This window comes from Natrix helvetica, assembly GCF_964273705.1.
Source record: "Natrix helvetica genome assembly, chromosome: 6".
Lineage (NCBI taxonomy): Eukaryota > Metazoa > Chordata > Lepidosauria > Squamata > Natricidae > Natrix > Natrix helvetica.
The window spans coordinates 72040452-72059196 of NC_138553.1; the positions used below are offsets into that span (position 1 = coordinate 72040452).

Sequence of the window (18745 nt, forward strand, 5' to 3'; positions counted from 1 at the left end):
TAGACAAAGTAGATTCCAAATTACTGCAGAAGCTTTCATTACGGCTAGATGCTTATATGAATACTTTTAGGTAATATATATATATATATAAGGCAAGTGACTGACATGCCATCTGTCTCCTGAATTTGAAAATGTACAATGTAGATTATAAACTCTTCCCTGACATGCTAGATTTCATAGTTCAAGAATTTTCTAATAATGCCGAATATACAATTTTATGTTTCTCAATGCAAACAACAATTCCATAAATAACTGTCTGAAGTCTCTATAAGCCTCAAACCCTTTTGGTAATAACAACAAATCCCTACATTACAACACCTTAATAGTGTCCATCTCTGTTTCATAGAGCTCAGGACTCTAGAAAATTCATATTAGATCCTGTAAACTTGAAGAGAGCCTTCTGACTTCAAGTTTAGTCAGTTTTCTTTCTAAAACATACTTTTGTTTTCAGTTATAGCTGTATGTTTTGCATTTTTGCATATTGTACATTATTAAATATTAACAAGAACATGTAGAAGTAGGAAAACACTAAACTTGTGACTTCCTTCTGTATTTGTATGATCACCCTGGCAATTTACTTGAAGAAGAAATCTAAGACACAATTTTCTAATTTCCAACAAGAAAAACATACCAAAGTTCATAGTATAGCCTTTATTGTCATTGTACAAAATAAATACAACTAAATTGGTTATTATGCTTATATTACATAGGTGTTCACAATTTATAGTGGATAATGTTGATCTGGATTAATGGATCTACAACATCAGAAACAAGTTGCTTTTGCTCACTAATATCAGTAATAGAACAAGAACAGAAAATTGAAGGCAATAAAATAAATGTTGGCTACACTGAGAGGGATTCTAGGGAAGTTTTCAGGACCACAAAAGTCGCAAGATATAGTAAATGGATTAAAGCGAACACCGTGTTGTATTTTACCCACACACAATGCCAGGACTGTGAAGCAAGTACAGAAAGAGTAAACAGACTAACGGACATTAATAGCAACAGCCTTATTCATCATAACTTTGTTAATTGGATTTTCTGGAGAGAAGGAGATTTTGGCAGCAGTGAGGAAAATAATATCGTTAAAATAAAGACAAGTCTGATTTTTCATCAACATAACATTCTCGGCACTAATTAAGATGTTGGAATAAACAATATAAAATTGTCTCCATTACATAGCATGCAATCAACAGAAAATGGGCAAACAGACAATTCTTATATGATTTTGGACAATTCAGAGTTCTTCAAGGCCAAATTTAATTACTAATTGTATGTTAGATTGACTAAACCTTGCTGTTTCTTTTGAAATAGATGGACATCACACACACAGTGACCTCAAATCTATGCCTTGAGAAGTTATGAAAAAAAGATTGTAAACAAAATAATTATTGATTAGAGCATCAGCGTATGCTGTATGAAAGCTGGTTTGGTGTAATGGTTAAGATATCTTTTTTCTCTCATTAACACTTTTACTGAGTTGTAAGATAAAATAAGACACAAAATACAAAAGAAAATAGGAAAACAATGGGGAGAAAAGGGGGGCGGAGAAAAGTGAGGAAGGATTAGGAAAAAGAAGCACTGACTTCTGACCCTCTCTTGCAGGAAAATAGGACATTAACATCAAATTACAACTTTGTTTTTTCGTAATATGAATTAGCCATTTCTGTAAGGATCTATCAGTCTAAAACCTAAAATCAAAGTTTAATTCTTTTCTACTTCAAGCAAAGTTCAGAAGCGGTCTCCTTGTGGAAACAAAAGTATTTATCATAATTTTCGGAGTATAAGACACACTGCAGTATAAGACGCAGAAAGGTTTTGAAGAGGCAAATTAAAAAAAAAAGGTTTTGCACTCTGCAGACCTCCCAAAAATGGCCAGTTTTTCGTGAAAACTGGCCATTTTTTGTCAACTTGTGGCTGAGAAAGGCATAGAGAGCCATAAATGATTTAAAAACTAATTGTAACACATTTGTCATTTTGAAATTATTCATTCATTTCTGTGTCCAACGTGACAATGGAAATAGTCTTAATTCAAATGGTTAATAGTTTCGTCTGACTGATGATACTATTTTAAAAACAAACTGCTTCCCCGAAGTTCATCATGATTCATCAGGGGTGGTAAACAATTCAAAAAATACTTACCTTCCAGATTGCTGCTTGGGAAGGAAAACAGCTGAGGCGTGGCAATCCATTCTGCCGCCGCGCGACTCAGCTGCCAAGATAAAAGTAGGCAAAGCGCAGGGGCGGGCAGGCAGGCCCATTTGATCGTGGGAGCAAACTGGTTTGCTCCCAGCTGATCATGAGAGCTACCAGTTCGGGCGAACTGGTCCAAACCAGTAGAATCCCACCCCTGCGTCTCATGCATACCAGAGATCAGATTCTCTGAAAATCATGCATGCTTCAGAAATTTCTCCTTTTGGCAATAGAAACCTTACCTGGTTTACACTGTACAACTGAATACATTACCACACATCATAAAGCAGAAGTTTTCAATTCTTTAATACCTGCCACTAATTTTACGGCTTTAAAACATTTCAAAACCTTTTTCATCTGATGTCTGTCCTGCACAAGAATTAAATAATTAAATAAAAGTATTTGAAATAATAGTAATTGTTGATATTCTAGAAAGTGACAAAAGAAAAATGATTGAACACATGGTTGACAATATAGAATAAGACTCTGTTTTCTGCTTATCTTTTATATTTTGTTTTTAAGATTGTAAAAACTGTGAGATTTGGATGGATTTCTATCACTAGTGTGGGAGCTGCCAAAATTTTCTATCTATCCCCTTACCTTTTCCCATAAATGTTTAAAAACCAATAAAAAATTTATTTAAAAAAAAGAATTGATTTTATCAAGAATGTGATGTAATCACTACAGATACAAGCAATAAATAAATATGAAAAGGTATGTTTCCTTACATAGAATTATTCCTTCATATGTTGAGAAATCAGTCTTTTGCACAAATCTAGAGAAGGAAAGATATACTGCCCAAGAACTTAGAGACATGGTACCTGTAAGATTTCATATCATTGTGTAATAATTTACCAAACTATAAATGTAAGTTGAACTCAATCAGCCGTAACTTTTGAAGTAGCTATAAGGTGGAAGACTGGAGTTCAATTTAAGAATAATCATGCTTCTACTATCTTCATACTTCACACCTTTAAATTAAGGTCTATATTAATGGAACATTAAATCTCTTGTTAGCAGAGACAGCTATAACTACAGAACTCCTTTCTTATAACTGTTATGGAATTAGAAGCTCTTTTAAAGTATTCTATTAAGAAATCATTCTAGTTCTTATTGAGGTTAGCAGCATCATAATACCTATAGTAATAATTATTTTCAGCCATAATTGCACTATTGCACTCCTTCATCCTCCTATTTCTCCACAACCATCCTGTGAGGTGGTTTGGGGTGAAAGAGAGTGACTGGCCCAAAGTCATCTAGCCAACTTTGGCTAGATGAGGGTGGCCTACAACTCAGTTTCCTGGTTTCTAGGCTAACATCTTAACCACTACACCAAACTGGCTCACGTTGCACAAAGCAAACACCAAGCATGGAAAAGGAAGAGTCTCTGTGAAAGTGGGCCACTTTCACTTTACCATGCATATAATAAAAACTTTGTAAGCCTAGGAAAACAGAGCATACTTCATGTGGTCTAATTAGCTACAACACTAAAAACAGTCTCAGGTAAAAAAAAAAGATGTATATAAACAATAATGCTAAGCATATAATTATTTATCATCAAGAAACAGAGCCTTCTGCTGATAGTTCACTAGAATACCAATTAGGAAATGTACAGACAAGCATGTTGTTATTGTTTAAAAATCTGTCATCAATTCTGAACGCTTGGTTATGTTGAAAGGTATCAGCAGCAGTCTTTCACGTTATGCTTCCAAATGGGTCGTGTTAAAAACAAAATTTGAAGTTATTCCGAAACACATAAAAGAGAATTAAAAGAAAAAATACATTTTGGGGAAGGCAAGAAAACCTCAAACCGGATAGCTTGCCAAGAAGAAATGCATTGGATTCAAAGTCAAGTAATATATGTCATTTTTTTAAAAAGTCCTGAATTTTTCTTATGCTGGAAGCATAAAAGTTGTCCTGGAGAAATCTTTGCAGGCATTGTTCCACAACTAAAATAGAGATCTGTCCAAAATAACTTGTTGAGCCTCACAAGATTCAAATCAATTCATAGTCAGAATCTGCCTGCTCTACCAGATACAGCAGACAGTTCGATTGCAAAGGCTATTTTAATGAGAGTGGCTTCAATAAAGATTCTTGCAAGTCTGATTGTCCTGATTGTCTCCTTCCTTTCTTATACCCATGTGAATTAGGGAGGTGTCTATCTAAATCACTTAACACATACTTACTGCAGGACAGCTCATACCATGAGTCCTTAGAAAGAGGGGTCTTGTCAGTACAATATTATCAGGCCCATAGAACAATCATTTTGAATTGTGAGTTAATGTCCCCATTCCTCCTCCCCCCCCCCCCAGGATGTCCGGCACCCTTCTATGTCATCTTCTCTCTATGATTTTATCTGTTCATATTTTTATCTGCTGTGTTTTTTATCCATTGTGTGGATGGATGATTTGTTTGTCCATGTTTTTCTGTTATAAGCTGCCCAGTCGTTGGATATGAGATGGGTGGCAAATTTTATAAATAAATAAGTAAACAAGAAAACAAATAAAGATTCAATGAAGATACCAAGATATTCATTGCCGATATCAAGATTTTAAAAGCTACAGTGTTCTGGTATGAAAATTAAACTAACTTTAATTATTCAACCAGCACAATCTGGCTTCATGCAAAGTCACAGGTAAAACTGTGGCTAAGGAACTAAAGATGTTAAATTAAATGTGGGAATTTAATGGCTGGGAAGGGAGAGATGGAATCTCACTAGGTCACCTCTTCTTTTAATCAATGAAGAGGATTCAATAGTAGTCTAAATGGGATTGGAGTGTAGACAGGTTAGATATGAAGGAACGGCAGAGTGGGGAATGAGGTGGAGGGAGGGAGAAGAAAAAGGGTTGCTTTTCAAAAAGTGGACGGAAAAGGGAGGGCATCAATGCAAAAAGAATATTAATGTTATATATATTTAATGTTATAATATCATGCAGGCATATTGGTAAATTCTGTGAAGAAGCTTTCTAAATTTGCCTGGATGTGAGAAAATATTAATCACACAGAGATGTTCTAAAAAATTCAGTGGAAACTATTTCCCTAAATATCAGAGACCTGTAAATTTTATTAAAGGAATGGGATTGTTAACAATGTCAGATCATTTAAGCTTCATGTGCTTATGTTACGAGAAACATAAACCACAAACAGGTTGAATGATAGGTATTTGGATGAACTGCTTTTTTGTACAAGGAGCTAATAAATTAAAGGGAAGAGTTATTATTATTATTTTCAAAGCTGCCATCAATAGTCAGGTTCAAAAGTTTTTAAAAGATAGGGAAGATATATATATATTTCTGCAACAAATTGAAACCTGTTTCAGATCAGCTGCTTTGTGTGAAATGGTATAGGACCGTGATGGCGAACCTATGGCGTGCATGCCAGAGATGGCACGCGGAGCCTTCTCTGCTGGCGCGCGTGCTGCCGCCCGTCAGATCTCCACAGCGTTTCTTTCGTGAGCTTCTGTTTCCCTACAAAAGGTAAAAGAGAAGCTCACGCAAGAAAAAGATCTCACTTCTTGCTGTGCTGCCGGTGTTGGGATGCCCTGCCTCCCATTGGCCAGCTGGTCTTCGGGTCTCTGCAGCACATGTGCGCTTTTCCGTGCATGCACGTGCATATATCCATGCATGTGCACATTTGTGCATATTTGTGCATGTTTGCGCATACATGCATATTTTAGTTCGGGCATGCGCCCGCGCAGTTTGAGCACTCTGTGTCTAAAAGGTTCACCATCACTGGTATAGGACTAGAAGCTCCCCGAGGTCCCTTCCAATGTTATTGTTCTATGTTCTATGATTATTACACTTAAATTAGAAGAGATTACGCCATTTACTTATAATTGGCTTTTTATCCTGACAGTGTAATGCTATACAATGTAGCAGCAAAGCAACAACTAACTCAAACTCTGAGAAACTTTTTTCAAGGAAATAAGCGAAATGAAATATCAGCAAGAATGAGGTGGGATGCTAGGGCAGTATTATGAGTGTATAAATCATATGAACATGATTTTAAAAATCTTAACAAAAGACAAATAGGGATTATTCAGATATTAACAATTTATTAGCACGGTAGAATAGATCTTGATCAGCTAATATATACAAAGTGAATAAAAGAAGTGAACTCTAAATGATTTTGGACGCAGATAAATTCTTCCCTCAAATGACTTTTCCAAGCAAAAATGCAGGTAGTCTTCTACTTACAATCACAATTGAGCCCAAATTTCTGTTGCTAAGTGAGACATTTGTTAAGTGATTCCCCCCCCCATTTTATGACCTTTCTTGACACAGTTATTAAGTGAATCCCTGCAGTTGCTAAGTTAATAACCTGGTTGTGAAATGAATCTGGCTTCCCCATCGACTTTGCTTGTTTAGAAGGTTGAGAAAGGGGATTCACATGACCCTGGGACGCTGCAACGGTCATAAGTATGAGTCACTTGCCAAGCATCTGAATTTTGATCACATGATCGTGGGGACATTGCAATGGTCGCAAGTGTGAAAATGGTTGTCACTTTTTTCAGTGGCGTTGTACCTATAAATGGTCACTAAATAAACCATTGTAAGTCGAAGCCTAACTATATTACAAACATGATAACAAAGCTTAAAAAAATAAGTGCAATTAAAAATGGCTAAAAATGACTTCAAACAAAGACTTAAGAATTCAAACTTGCTTTCTGCAACTATATTCCCCAAATAATTCATCAGCAATAAAAAAAAAATCAATATTTAAATAAGTTAACCCGAATTAGCTGCAGAAGAAATTAGGGTGAAAAGTCAGCTGTGCCAGCACTGGGAAAGAGGGTATAACAGCAGGGGAGTTAATAATTATGGGTAGGCCTAAATTTTTATTCCATAAATGGGGAGGTTCTACAAAGATTGTTGGTTCAAGTAACTGTCCACTTTTAAACCAATAAAATTTGACAGAGACTTCTTAGCCTTATTGGTCTAGAGCAGATTAAATATTAAATGGAGTTGTTGTTCTTGTTTTCCATTGAATCGAGTCAGATTCTCGAAGACTGCTTGGATGAGTTCGTGCAATTTATTTGGCAAAGCTTTTTGCAGAAGTGGCTGCCATTATCTGTTTCCTATGGGGAGAGAGAGTCACCGGTTGGCTTTGGGTCCAAGAAAGGACTACAATTCACACTCTCCTGGTTTCTAATCTGAAACCTTAACCACTACACCAAACCTCACCCTAAATTGAAAAGCAGAAATAAAAATAACTTCTACAACGGAAGGGGTTCCCTTTCATTAAAATACGTGATGCAATCAATAATTCCAAGCTGTACTTAAAGGATTCTTCACAATTATTTAAACTAATGTCAATTAGACCCTGCCCTACTAGGCAACCGGTTTGGCCTCTAAAATTAATAACTTGCACAATAAAAGGAAGAAACCAATTACCTCGCACCCCCACCAACAGCACTAAATTCCTATTCCAGCAAGTTTTTATTACCACTCCTTCCAGACAAAACTCTTCAAATTGATGGCTAATTGAAACAGAACAATACTGATGCTCCACAAATAGCTATTTTTTACAGGCAATGGCAGATCTAGGAGGTTGGATTTTTTTTTAAAAAAAAAAAAGCAACAATTTGCAGCAGGGCTCCTTCAAATTAACACTTAGTGAAGCACAATCCATTTCTTGTCTTCCCTTCCATAGTGAACTGCGTGAGGTGTTGTCCTGACAGTATAAGGTATGTAGGTCACTACTATTATTTTTCTTGATTCAAAAATATACAGGTCTTATTTTCCCTGAAAATAAGATCTCCCCGGATAATAAGCCCAATTGGGCTTTTGAGTGCATGCACTAAATTAAGCCCTTCCCCGAAAATAACCCCCCCCCCCAAAAAAAATATTGCAACACAGCAGCAGCCATGAGTTGATCACGCTCGCCGCCTCCTGCATCTCAAAAATAATAAGACCTCCCCGAAAATAAGGCCAAGTGCTTATTTCGGGGGGGTGAAAAGAAAATAAGACCCTGTTTTATTTTGGGGGAAACACGGTACAATGCAAGAACTTTCACAAGTTCACAAGCTGATATGAATTTCCCAGTCATGACACTAAGAAGCATCATACCGAGTTCCAGTCCTCCTTCTAGCTTTTCAATTTAGCATTCAGTAATTAGCGCCATTAGTTTACTCAGCCAAGACGACTAGATTCACTTCCTTATCCACTGGGCTAACCAGAACATCTATTATTGCTTCCACCCTGGAGAACTTATGGCAAGGCATAATAAACAGAAGAGAATGAAGAGAAAGCATAGTTATATAATCAAGTATCACAATGAGAATCTCTCCATTAGTGTAACATAGCAGTGTCTTCCATTCTAAAGGTGACGTAGTGACAACCTTACCCTAGTACTATGAACAGTTACTACAAGTGGACATTAGACAGTTATTTTCTTATCTGTAGAGAGGACATTTCAGGAAATACAGACAACTCGCTAAGGATTTGCAATGTAAATTGATGGTAAAGTACTTAAGACCAACATATTTACTATATTAATTAAATGGTCTATTTAACATGGAATATCAATCCTCTAATCACATCTCATTTGAAGTTATTTCAATTAACAACTCTAAAGTACACCAGCACAAACCCTACTGTTCTAGGCTCATTAACATCATTTTCATTATCTGTCAAATCAGGGAGTAAAAGGCAGAAACTATAAACACTCTCTAGAGTAGCCCCCTTTCCTACTTAAGAGATTATTAGGAGAACAAGCTGCAGTAATTCTCATTAGCTGCTCAGTTTGGGGGGGGCACCGGGGGGGGGGAGACTTTCCATGTACTGAAACAATAGATGGAATCAGTAAATGGACAGATTTTCATGCATTCAAGGGTAATCTGTCCTTAATCAAACAAAATCAATCTAAATTGTTGATGAGGCATAGAAAGCAAATTGAGTTATAGGATGAAGAGGAGCTGAGCAAAGATTTAAATATACCAGGAGTATCAATGTTAGAATCTATCAAATGTATTCTTACAAAAAAGAAAAAGAAAACCTTTCAATTTGTTTGGTCTAGTGATTAAGGTGCCAGGCTAGAAACCAAGAGACTATGAGTTATAGTCCTGCCTTAGTTATGAAAGTCAGCTGGGTGACTTTGGGCCAGTCATTCCCTCTCTGTTGCGGCCTGCCAGCAGAGCTGGTGGCAGGCTCAGACACAGAGGAGGTTGGGGAGGAACATGGGCCAATCCTGGAGTCTGGGGAAAGCTCTGACGAGTGCTCTGCATTGGAGGCAGAGATGGGGCCAGGGCTGTCTGAAAGTTATCAGCTGCCTTTGGAGCAGAATGGGGTAGTGGGGTAGAAGAACAGCTGGAGCCTGTTCCCAGTGTGCGCATACGCAGAGCCGCCAGGAGAAGGGAATAGCTAAGGAACAAGGGTCGACTCAGGAGTAAAGCCACAGGTGGACAGTGAATGGCCCCTCCCATAGGGAATAAAGAGGGAGTGGAGTTTGCAGGAGATAATTGGTTCAATTCATTAGAGTGAAGATCTGTTTCTGACTTCTTGCCAAGTATTGTCTGCTACAGTGGCATTTGGAAAATATCGGCCTGGCAGCTCTTCAAGCCTGATAAAGGTCTGTAGTTGTGAAATCTCTGGAAAGACTGTTGGCCAGGACTTTGCTGGAGAGGAATTCACCTTCAACTAAATAAAAGGGGCTATCGGGATGAGGAGTCTGCTTCATGCTTTTAGGAAGCCTAGGTCAGAATACACTCAGCCAATTTAACTAATTGGTGATTCTTTATATACTGTGCATTTTCAAAAAACATAAATGTCAAGGAACACAAAACAACAATAATCTTAAACTATCAGATTAAAGCAATGTATAAAGTAAGATGAATTTTTACCTGTATATTCGCTAGTGAAGACAACAAAGAAAGGAGTCACGAGGTCATTAATGCCCTGAACATATCCACTGGCTGGATGGCGTATTGCCCAGATGAACAAAATTCTTTCAAAAATCTAGGGGGGAAATTATAAGGAACAAAAATATAATTATAGCAGAAGGCACATATGTTCGAAATTCATGTACTGGATCAGAGGTGGTATTCAGCCAGTTCTTCAGCAAGTTCTGGCCAGTTCTGGTGAACCTGTAGTGGAAATTTTGAGTGGTTCAGAGAACCGGCAAATACCACCTCTGGCTGGCTCCGCCCCATCTATTTGCTGCCTCCCAATTCCCAGCTGATTGGCTGGGTGGTTCTTTTGTTGCCCTGCACAGGAGAACGAAGCTGGAAAGCAGGTTAGTGGGGTGGGGAGGGAATGGGGATTTTGCAGTATCCTTCCCATGTCACGCCCACCAAGCCACGCCCACCAAGCCACGCCCACCAAGCCATGCTTATAGAACCATTAGGAAAAAAATTTGAATCCCACCACTGTACTGGATATGTGGAAGATGCCTCTTCCTATGAGGCTCTTATCCAATGGAAACTACTTCTAACAAGATATATTTAGCAACCAAGTTTTAATACTCAGAAGAAGGGCATAAAAATGTGTCCCTTTCACCAACTTTTAACTGATTTTAATGATACGGGATTTAATTTTAATTTTAATTATATTTTTTGTTATAATTTGCCATTTCTTAATTATTAGAAGCACCTTATATAAATGTATGAACAATAAATAGGATGTAAATATAATATTAAGTAAAAATAGAAAATAAACAGTTAGATGATGAGTGAGGCATCTCAATGAGCCTACTTGAGATCTCAGTGCATATTCAGAAAACCAAATTAGCACCAAGATATTGGTGATGTTGTTAAACACACATTACAATAAAAATGCAAGAATCCTGCCTAGCTCTTGGAAAACAGTAACATTTATAACAGAATTTAAATAGTGTTAATATACAGTGTTCAGCTAACAAAACTGAATTAGCCATTAATACATTGTACTTTTATGGAAATTCCATATATAAATATTTGCTGAATTTGAAAAAAAAAGCAATGAAATCAGCTAATTCCAGCCTTTTTACAGAATATTAAAGTAACAATTATAAAGCAGTAAGAAGCTTGAAGAAAGATACATTTTTTTAAAAAAATAAATGTCCATAAAGCATATTCATATACATAAATGAATATATTGATATTCCTTTATCAGAGTTATCAAGTCCCATAAGTCTTGCAAACAATCTTTGTAGCTGTAATACTGTCACTCCGATATGCCCAATGGAGGGCATATTATTATGGAGGGCATATTGTTATGCAATATTATGGAGGAATATTTCAAATCAAGGGCTGCTGTAAATGATTCTTTTTTCGTAGATATTTTGGGAAGTTCATGCTCTGTAGCTTTCATGTATACTTATTAGTCTAATTAACATAGTACAAACTTTACATATTGAGATCATTGAGATGTATTATGTTATAGGATTAACATCAAGGCTCTAAAGGTTTTACAATATAGGATTAATATCAAGGGAGAGTAGAATAATTAATTTTAATTTAATTTAATTTAATGCTTCTAGACCGCCCCCTCTCCCGAAAGGGACTCGGGGCGGTGTACAGTTCATACAAAATATATCAGATACAATAAAATTAAGTATGTACAATTGACAGTTGACATGGAGGAGGTAAGAATGACATTAAAAGAACTGTACAAAGCAGATTAAAATAAGTTCAAACCCCTAAAAACAAATACAGTGAATTAAAAAACCCCTAAAATAACCAGATATAGTGCGTTTGCCAGGAGGGACAGTTGAATTATGCCAGGCCTGCTAATCGGAACAGGTGGGTCTTCAGTTTTTGCCGGAAGGAGCGGAGGTCAGAAGTGGTTCTAATGTCGGGGGGGAGGTCATTCCAGAGGGTTGGGCCCATCACAGAGAAGGCCCTACTCCTCGGTGTCGCCCGCCGGCATTGTCCAGTGGATGGCACCAGGAGAAGTCCCTCCCTGTGTGAGCGTATTGGCCGCAGGGATGTATGTGGGAGGATGCGATCCCGCAAGTAACTAGGTCCCGTGCCATGGAGCGCTTTAAAGATGGTAATCAGCACCTTGAAACGCACCCGGAAAACCACAGGTAGCCAATGCAGCTCGCGCAGGAGAGGTGTTACGTGGGAGTACCTCGTACTCCCCATCACAGCCCGCGCGGCTGCATTCTGAACTAACTGCAGTCTCCGGGCGCGTCCCAAGGGCAGCCCCATGTAGAGAGCGTTGCAGTAATCCAGGCGGGACGTCACCAGCGCATGAGTGACCGTGCGTAGGGCATCCCGGTCCAGTAGGGGGCGCAATTGGCGCACCAGGCGAACCTGGTGGAACGCCCCCCTTGCCACGGCCGCCACATGGTCATCCATTGACAGCCGGGCATCAAGGAGGACGCCCAAATTGCGCGCCCGTTCCACAGGGGGCAACTGCTCGCCCCCTATGGCCAGCGATGGAATCAGCTGGCTGAATCGAGGTGCCGGTAGCCACAGCCACTCAGTCTTGGAGGGGTTGAGTTTAAGTCTGTTGTCCTCCATCCAGACCCCGACGGCCTCCAAACACCGGGACATTACTTCGACAGCCTCGTTGGGGTGGTTTGGAGTTGAAATATACAGCTGAGTATCATCAGCGTAGAGGTGATACTCAACCCCAAAACCACGGATGATCTCACCCAGCGGCTTTACATATGTGTTGAACAAGAATAGCTTATTTCTCTCCAAAGCTTACTGTGTAATTGCAGATTCTTTCCCCCTAACCTATAATCTGAGATTATTCATTTCTTGTGAATATCATTAGGGCAATGTAGTAGACTGAGCTAAGGAAATGCTTGGTGTACTCTAAAGGACTTCACAAGTAATGGGAAAATGGAGTTTACATAATCTGATTTCCCTGCTAATCATGCAACTTAAAAAAAAAAGATGAATGAGGAAAAAAATGGGGGGGGTGGGGGGAACCAATAGGGAAAAAGGAGGAAGCGGCTCCAAGTCCCCTTTAGAGATCCTGGATTTGTTTATGCTGGGTACATCTTAAGTAATGAGATTATTGGGATGAGAATGACCGTTGTCTTACCTGAACGGTCGTTCTCATGGCGCTGCGGAGAGTACAAGGATTGGGTTAACACAGCCTGTTTGCCCATGGACTGAGTAGATTTTTTCCCCTCTGGCCACGCCTCCTTTGCCTCTTCTGGCTCAGTTTTAAAAACGAGGTCTTGTCCGACGAAGACGTTCTCAGCTCACACCTGTGCAAAGATACAATCTCGGTGCTAAACAATCACCCTGGGTGGGTCTTGTACTCTCCGCAGCGCCATGAGAACGACCGTTCAGGTAAGACAACGGTCATTCTCCATAGCGCTGCTTGGAGAGTACAAGGATTGGGACATGCCCAAGCTATTGTGTCCCAGGGCGGGAAGAAGTGACCTTGTCCGGAGCCTCAATAACCTTCTGTAAAACTCTACGGCCAAAGGAGGCTTCGGCAGAGGCAAAGGAATCGATCTTGTAGTTTCTAATGAAAGCCGTGGGAGACGCCCACGTGGCTGCTCTGCAAATGTCCAGAATAGATGCTTGAGTCGCCCAGGCCGCGGTCGTGGCTGCACTTCTGGTGGAATGTGCCGTTACACGAGGTGGAACCGGCTTGCCCTGAAGGTCATATGTCATCTTAATGCAAGCTCGCAGCCACCGACCTATGGTTGAAGACGACACCTTGCGACCCAGGGAACCTGGTTGAAAAGACACAAAGAAGGCCTCGGAGTGCCTGATATCCTTAGTTCGTTTCAGGTAAATACTGACTGCCCTTCGCACGTCTAATTTGTGCCACCTGCGCTCCTTGGCGTGTTGAGGGCTGGGACAGAAGTTCGGGAGGATGACCTCCTGAGACCTGTGAAAATGAGAATTCACCTTCGGCATGAAGGCGGGGTCTAACCGTAGGATGACCCTGTCTGGGTGGATGATGCACAGCTCTTCCTTGGCCGAGAAGGCCGCAATCTCAGATACCCTTCTGGCTGAAGTAATGGCTATGAGGAAGGCAGTCTTAAGAGTCAGATGTCGAAGAGATACCTTCCTCAAAGGTTCGAAGGGAGCCGCTGTCAATGCCTGCAGGACAAAGGGTAGGTTCCAGGTCGGGTACCTGTGCACCACCTGGGGTCGGATGTTGTAGGCCCCCTTCAAGAAGCTCTTGACCTGAGGATGGAGACTCAGGGATTGAGGTTGGTGTCTGGCTAAGATGGTGGATAATGCGGCAACCTGGCGCCTGAGAGTGGCTGGTGCCAGTCCTTTGTCCAAGCCCTCTTGTAGGAAGTCCAATAACTGAGGGATGGACGCTTCCACACTGTCAATGTCCCGTTTGCTGCACCAGGAAGAAAAGGCAGCCCAAGTCGCGTCATAAATGCGAGTAGTGGCCGGACGTCTGGAAGCTTGGATGGTTTTAATGACGTTGTCTGAGAGGCTCTGGTCCTTCAGGAGCTGCCTCTCAAGTGCCAGACGGCTAACTGCAACCATTGGGGCTCTGGATGGTTGATGGCCCCTTGACGCAAGGATACCTGGTCTGGAGGAATTCTCCACGGTTGCTCCACAGACAGATCGACCAGGTCCGCGAACCAGGATCTCCTGGGCCAATGTGGAGCCACCAGAATGAGCTCCGCCCCCTCCTTCAGCAGCTTGTAGATCACCTGCGGGATCAGAGGGAGGGGCGGAAACGCGTATAGAAGCCCTGGAGGCCAGTTGGACCTCAGGGCATCCGTCCCCTCCGCTTGTGCTGACTTGTAGCGGGAGAAGAACCGCTGGAGCTGTGTGTTTGCCGCCGAGGCAAACAGGTCGACCTGTGGGAGACCAAACCTCCTTACCACCTGTGCGAACAGGTCCGGATGAAGTTGCCACTCCGAGTTGTCGATGGTCTGACGGCTCAACCAATCCGCACTCACATTGCTGGTTCCGGAAATGTGATCCGCCCTCAGCGACGCTAAGTGGATCTCTGCCCATCGTCCTATGGCCTCCGCCTCTGACATGAGTCTTTTGGAGCGGGTCCCTCCTTGTCGGTTCACGTGAGCCTTTGTGGCCACATTGTCGGTCAGCAGCAGAACGTGGTGCCCCCTCAGCTGTTCTGCAAATCTCCTCAGCGCAAGCCGGGCTGCCCTGAGTTCTAGCCAATTGATGCTCCGGGCTGCCTCCGCGCTGGACCACCTGCCTTGCGCCAGCTGGCCTTGGCAATGCGCCCCCCAACCGTAGAGACTGGCGTCGGTCGTTACCACGATCCTGTCGGGTTCTCTGAATAGGCAACCCTTCTCCACTGCTCGAGACTGCCACCAACTCAGAGACCGAGTCACTCTTGGTGGGATGCGAACTTGCTTGGTGGAGTTGCTGATCTTTGCTCTTTGCATTGGAAGTAAGAACCATTGCAGTTCCCTTGCATGAAGACGTGCCCAGGGAACTATGTTGAGACAAGAAATCATGATCCCTAACAGTTGGGATAGCTGCACTACCTGCCAGGACCTGTTCCTGCGACACAACCGGATTCTGTTCCTGATGTTGCGGATTCTTTCCGGAGACAGGGACACCTGGCAAGACACCGAGTCTATTATGGCGCCCAGATGTTGTATGCGTGTGGCAGGAGTCAGGTTGCTCTTTTCCATGTTTACGGAAAACCCGTGGTCCTGTAAGGTGTGAACTGTGACGTTTACATCTCTCACCGCTTGCTGCTGAGTTCTTGAATGGATGATGATGTCGTCCAGATAGCACTCCAGGCGGACTGGAAGCTTGCGCAGGTGGGCCGCCACAGCTGCAAGAAGCTTTGTGAACGTTCTGGGTGCAGAAGAAAGTCCGAACGGAAGCGCCCTGTATTGGAAGTGCTTTCCGTTGTAACACAAGCGCAGGAACTTCCTGTGTGCAGGATGGATGGGCACATGTAGGTACGCCTCCTTGAGATCGATGGAGGTGAGCAGATCCCCTTGTCGCATGCAGCTTAGGATCGACTGGAGAGACTGCATTTTGAAGCGCTTGTAGGCCAGATGCCTGTTCAGGCGCTTCAGATCTAAAATGGCCCTCCACCCCCCTGAATTCTTGGGGACCAGGAAGAGAATGGAATAGAACCCCCTCCCTTCCTGTTCTGGAGGAACTGCCTCTATTGCGTTGATCTGCAGAAGATGATCTATCTCTGCCTGCATGAGAGCCCTCTTTACCGGGTTCTTGGATAGTGGGCAGCGAACAAAGGTCCGCGGAGGAGAGGATAGAAACTCCAGGGTTAGACCCCTCCTGATGGTATTTAATACCCACTTGTCCGAGGTTGTTTCCTCCCAACGGTCTGCATAGAATTGCAGGCGGCCCCCGATGGGAGGAGACCCCAGACGGTCACTTCCCACGTCTAAACTGACGGTTGTGGGCTCCCCCACGAAAGGGCTTCCGAAAGGACCCCTGATTGGATTGTCTGCCCCTGGAAGAAAAGTTGTTTCGTTCCTGGGACCTGTCAGAGGACTGGTTAAACTGTCTTTGGGAGGAATAAGAAGAGGAAGAGGCCTGGCCACCTTCCTGTGCCCGAAAGGCCTGTTTCCTGAACGAGCCCTGACCTTTCCTGTCATGCTTCCTGAAGGTGGAAGGAAGAACCTTCCTCTTATCCTTTGTCTCAATTAGGAATTTCTCTAGGGAATCCCCAAAGAGGTTCTCTCCCTTGAAAGGAGCTGAAGCCAGCTTCCACTTAGCCTTCATGTCCGCCTGCCAGTGCCGAAGCCAAAGCAGGCGGCGAGAAGTGATGTTGGACGCTAGTGCCCTGGAGGCGAATTTCGCTGCGTGCAGGGACGCATCAGAGGCGTATTCCACAGCCGTAATGATCTTGTTAAGATCATGTCGCCAACGAGATGCTTCAGATGGGGGCTGAGATCTGAGTTGGCGCAGCCATAATAAGGATGCCCTCGTAAAGAACGAGGCCGAAGTGGAGGTCTTGATCGCCCAGGCAGCCGCCTGGTGCGTTTTGAGACAAGCCTTTTCTGCCCTCTTATCCTCTGCCTTTAACCCTTCTAATAACTCGGCCGGGAGATTAGAATTAGAGGTCAGAGAGACCACAGGGGCATCCACTTCTGGAGGCTTCAAAACATCCTCCAGTCTAGGTTCTAAAGGGTACAGAGATTTGTCTGCGCCACTGGGATTGGCCAGGGTACCAGGCTGAGCCCATTGGCGCTGAATAACCTCCATGAACATGTCAGGGACTGGTATCAGTTCTGGGTCAGGGGTTGTTTCGCTGAACAACCCTGCCATGAGGTCCTGGGAAGTAGAGGGGACTTCCTTGTCCTTAGGTTTGGCACCAAGCTCAGTAGAGGCTCTGGCCTTGTGTAAGATGGACTTGAATAGGGCTGGCTTAAAGAGACCAGTGAAAGAGGGCTTGTCTGGAGGCATGTCCTCATCCTCCGAGAGGGCAAAGTCCTCAGCAGCCTCCTCCTCCCACGTAGACACCTCTGTGGTGATAGAAGTGCCCGGGGAATCGAGTACTCTGGTCCTCTTTTCCCCCAGGGGGCGAGTAGGCCTAGAGGCCTTGCCACCCCTGCCTTCCTGTAGCCTCATGGCTTCTACCACACCCTGGGAAATAGCCTGCGTGATGAGATCCCTCATCTCTGCTGACATAGCTGGGCCCTTGTCCTCTACAGGTCTGGCTTGGGCATAGGCCTGTCCCCTGGCACCCCTAGGAGGATCTCTCTGATCCTCTGCATGAAAACAATATTGAAAGGAGGGGAGATCCTCCCTGACTGAAGAGCTAGGAGAACCTGGGTAACCCAGAGAGGCTGCAGGGGATCCTGACATGGAATCCCTATCACAGAAGGATGGGGATCTATCCCCCATCTCCTCCCCCTGCTCTATCTCCCTCTGGATGGGTGGGGAAGGAACTGGCCCAGCCTCACTTGGTAAGGGTGCAGAGGGAACCTGGGGCCTAACAGACTTATCCTTCAGGGAGTCCTGCCCCTTGTCCCCTTGAATTTTGGGGGCCTTACTCCCAGCTGCAGAGTGGGAAGCTTTCCCCCCAGCGCCCTTGTTTCCCTTTCTCCCCTGGCCTGAGGGATCTGGCCTACTGCGCTTTGCAGATGGCCCTGCCAGCTCCTCCCTTCGCTCCAAACCTTCATCAGCCATCCTTGGTTGATCTTGAGTCGAAGAGGTCGCTGCTGAGGGAAGGGCAGTGGACGCTGGCCCGACGGCTCCAGAAGCGTCTGCAGACTCAGATGGGAGGCTGGATCAGGCACCAGGACACTCCTTGCCGCTTCCCCTTGGGTGGCTGGGGAACTTCAGGCTTGCTGGAGACCCAGACAAGCCCTCGCAATCCTCTGCGGCTGTCTGTAGAGGCGGAGAGGCTCTGCTGCTTGCTGCTGCTTTCCGGAGGCAAAAAGGACTCAAAAAAATGGCCGCCGGTTCTTCTGCGCGCCAAAAGCCTCACTTAAGGGCCAGGCGCTTCTCATTGGCTGCAGCCGAAAAGCGCGCCAAAGCAGCGCTTTTCAAAATGGCCGCCGCTCTCCCGATCGGCAAAAGACGCCGTTTGGAGAAGCAAGGGCTTTTTTAAAAGCCTCTCCTCCAAAGCGACCAGGGAAGCACGGGGATTGCCGTCCTTCCCTGCGCTTGCCAGCAGACGCCGGACAAGCGGCCTCGCTTGTTCCCCCAGCTGCGACTAAGCAGCTGTGG

The 18745-nt window shown here is 43.4% G+C and overlaps 1 protein-coding gene across 2 annotated transcripts in view; it reads right to left on the reverse strand.

Moving 5' to 3' along the window:
* TBC1D22A (TBC1 domain family member 22A) overlaps positions 1-18745 on the reverse strand; it is a 133963-nt gene that overhangs the window by 74107 nt on the left and 41111 nt on the right. For both annotated transcript variants that reach the window (XM_081958796.1, XM_081958795.1), the window contains exon 8: positions 10034-10148. In XM_081958796.1, coding sequence (XP_081814922.1) covers positions 10034-10148 — 115 coding nt within the window. The remainder of the gene's footprint in view (positions 1-10033; positions 10149-18745) is intronic.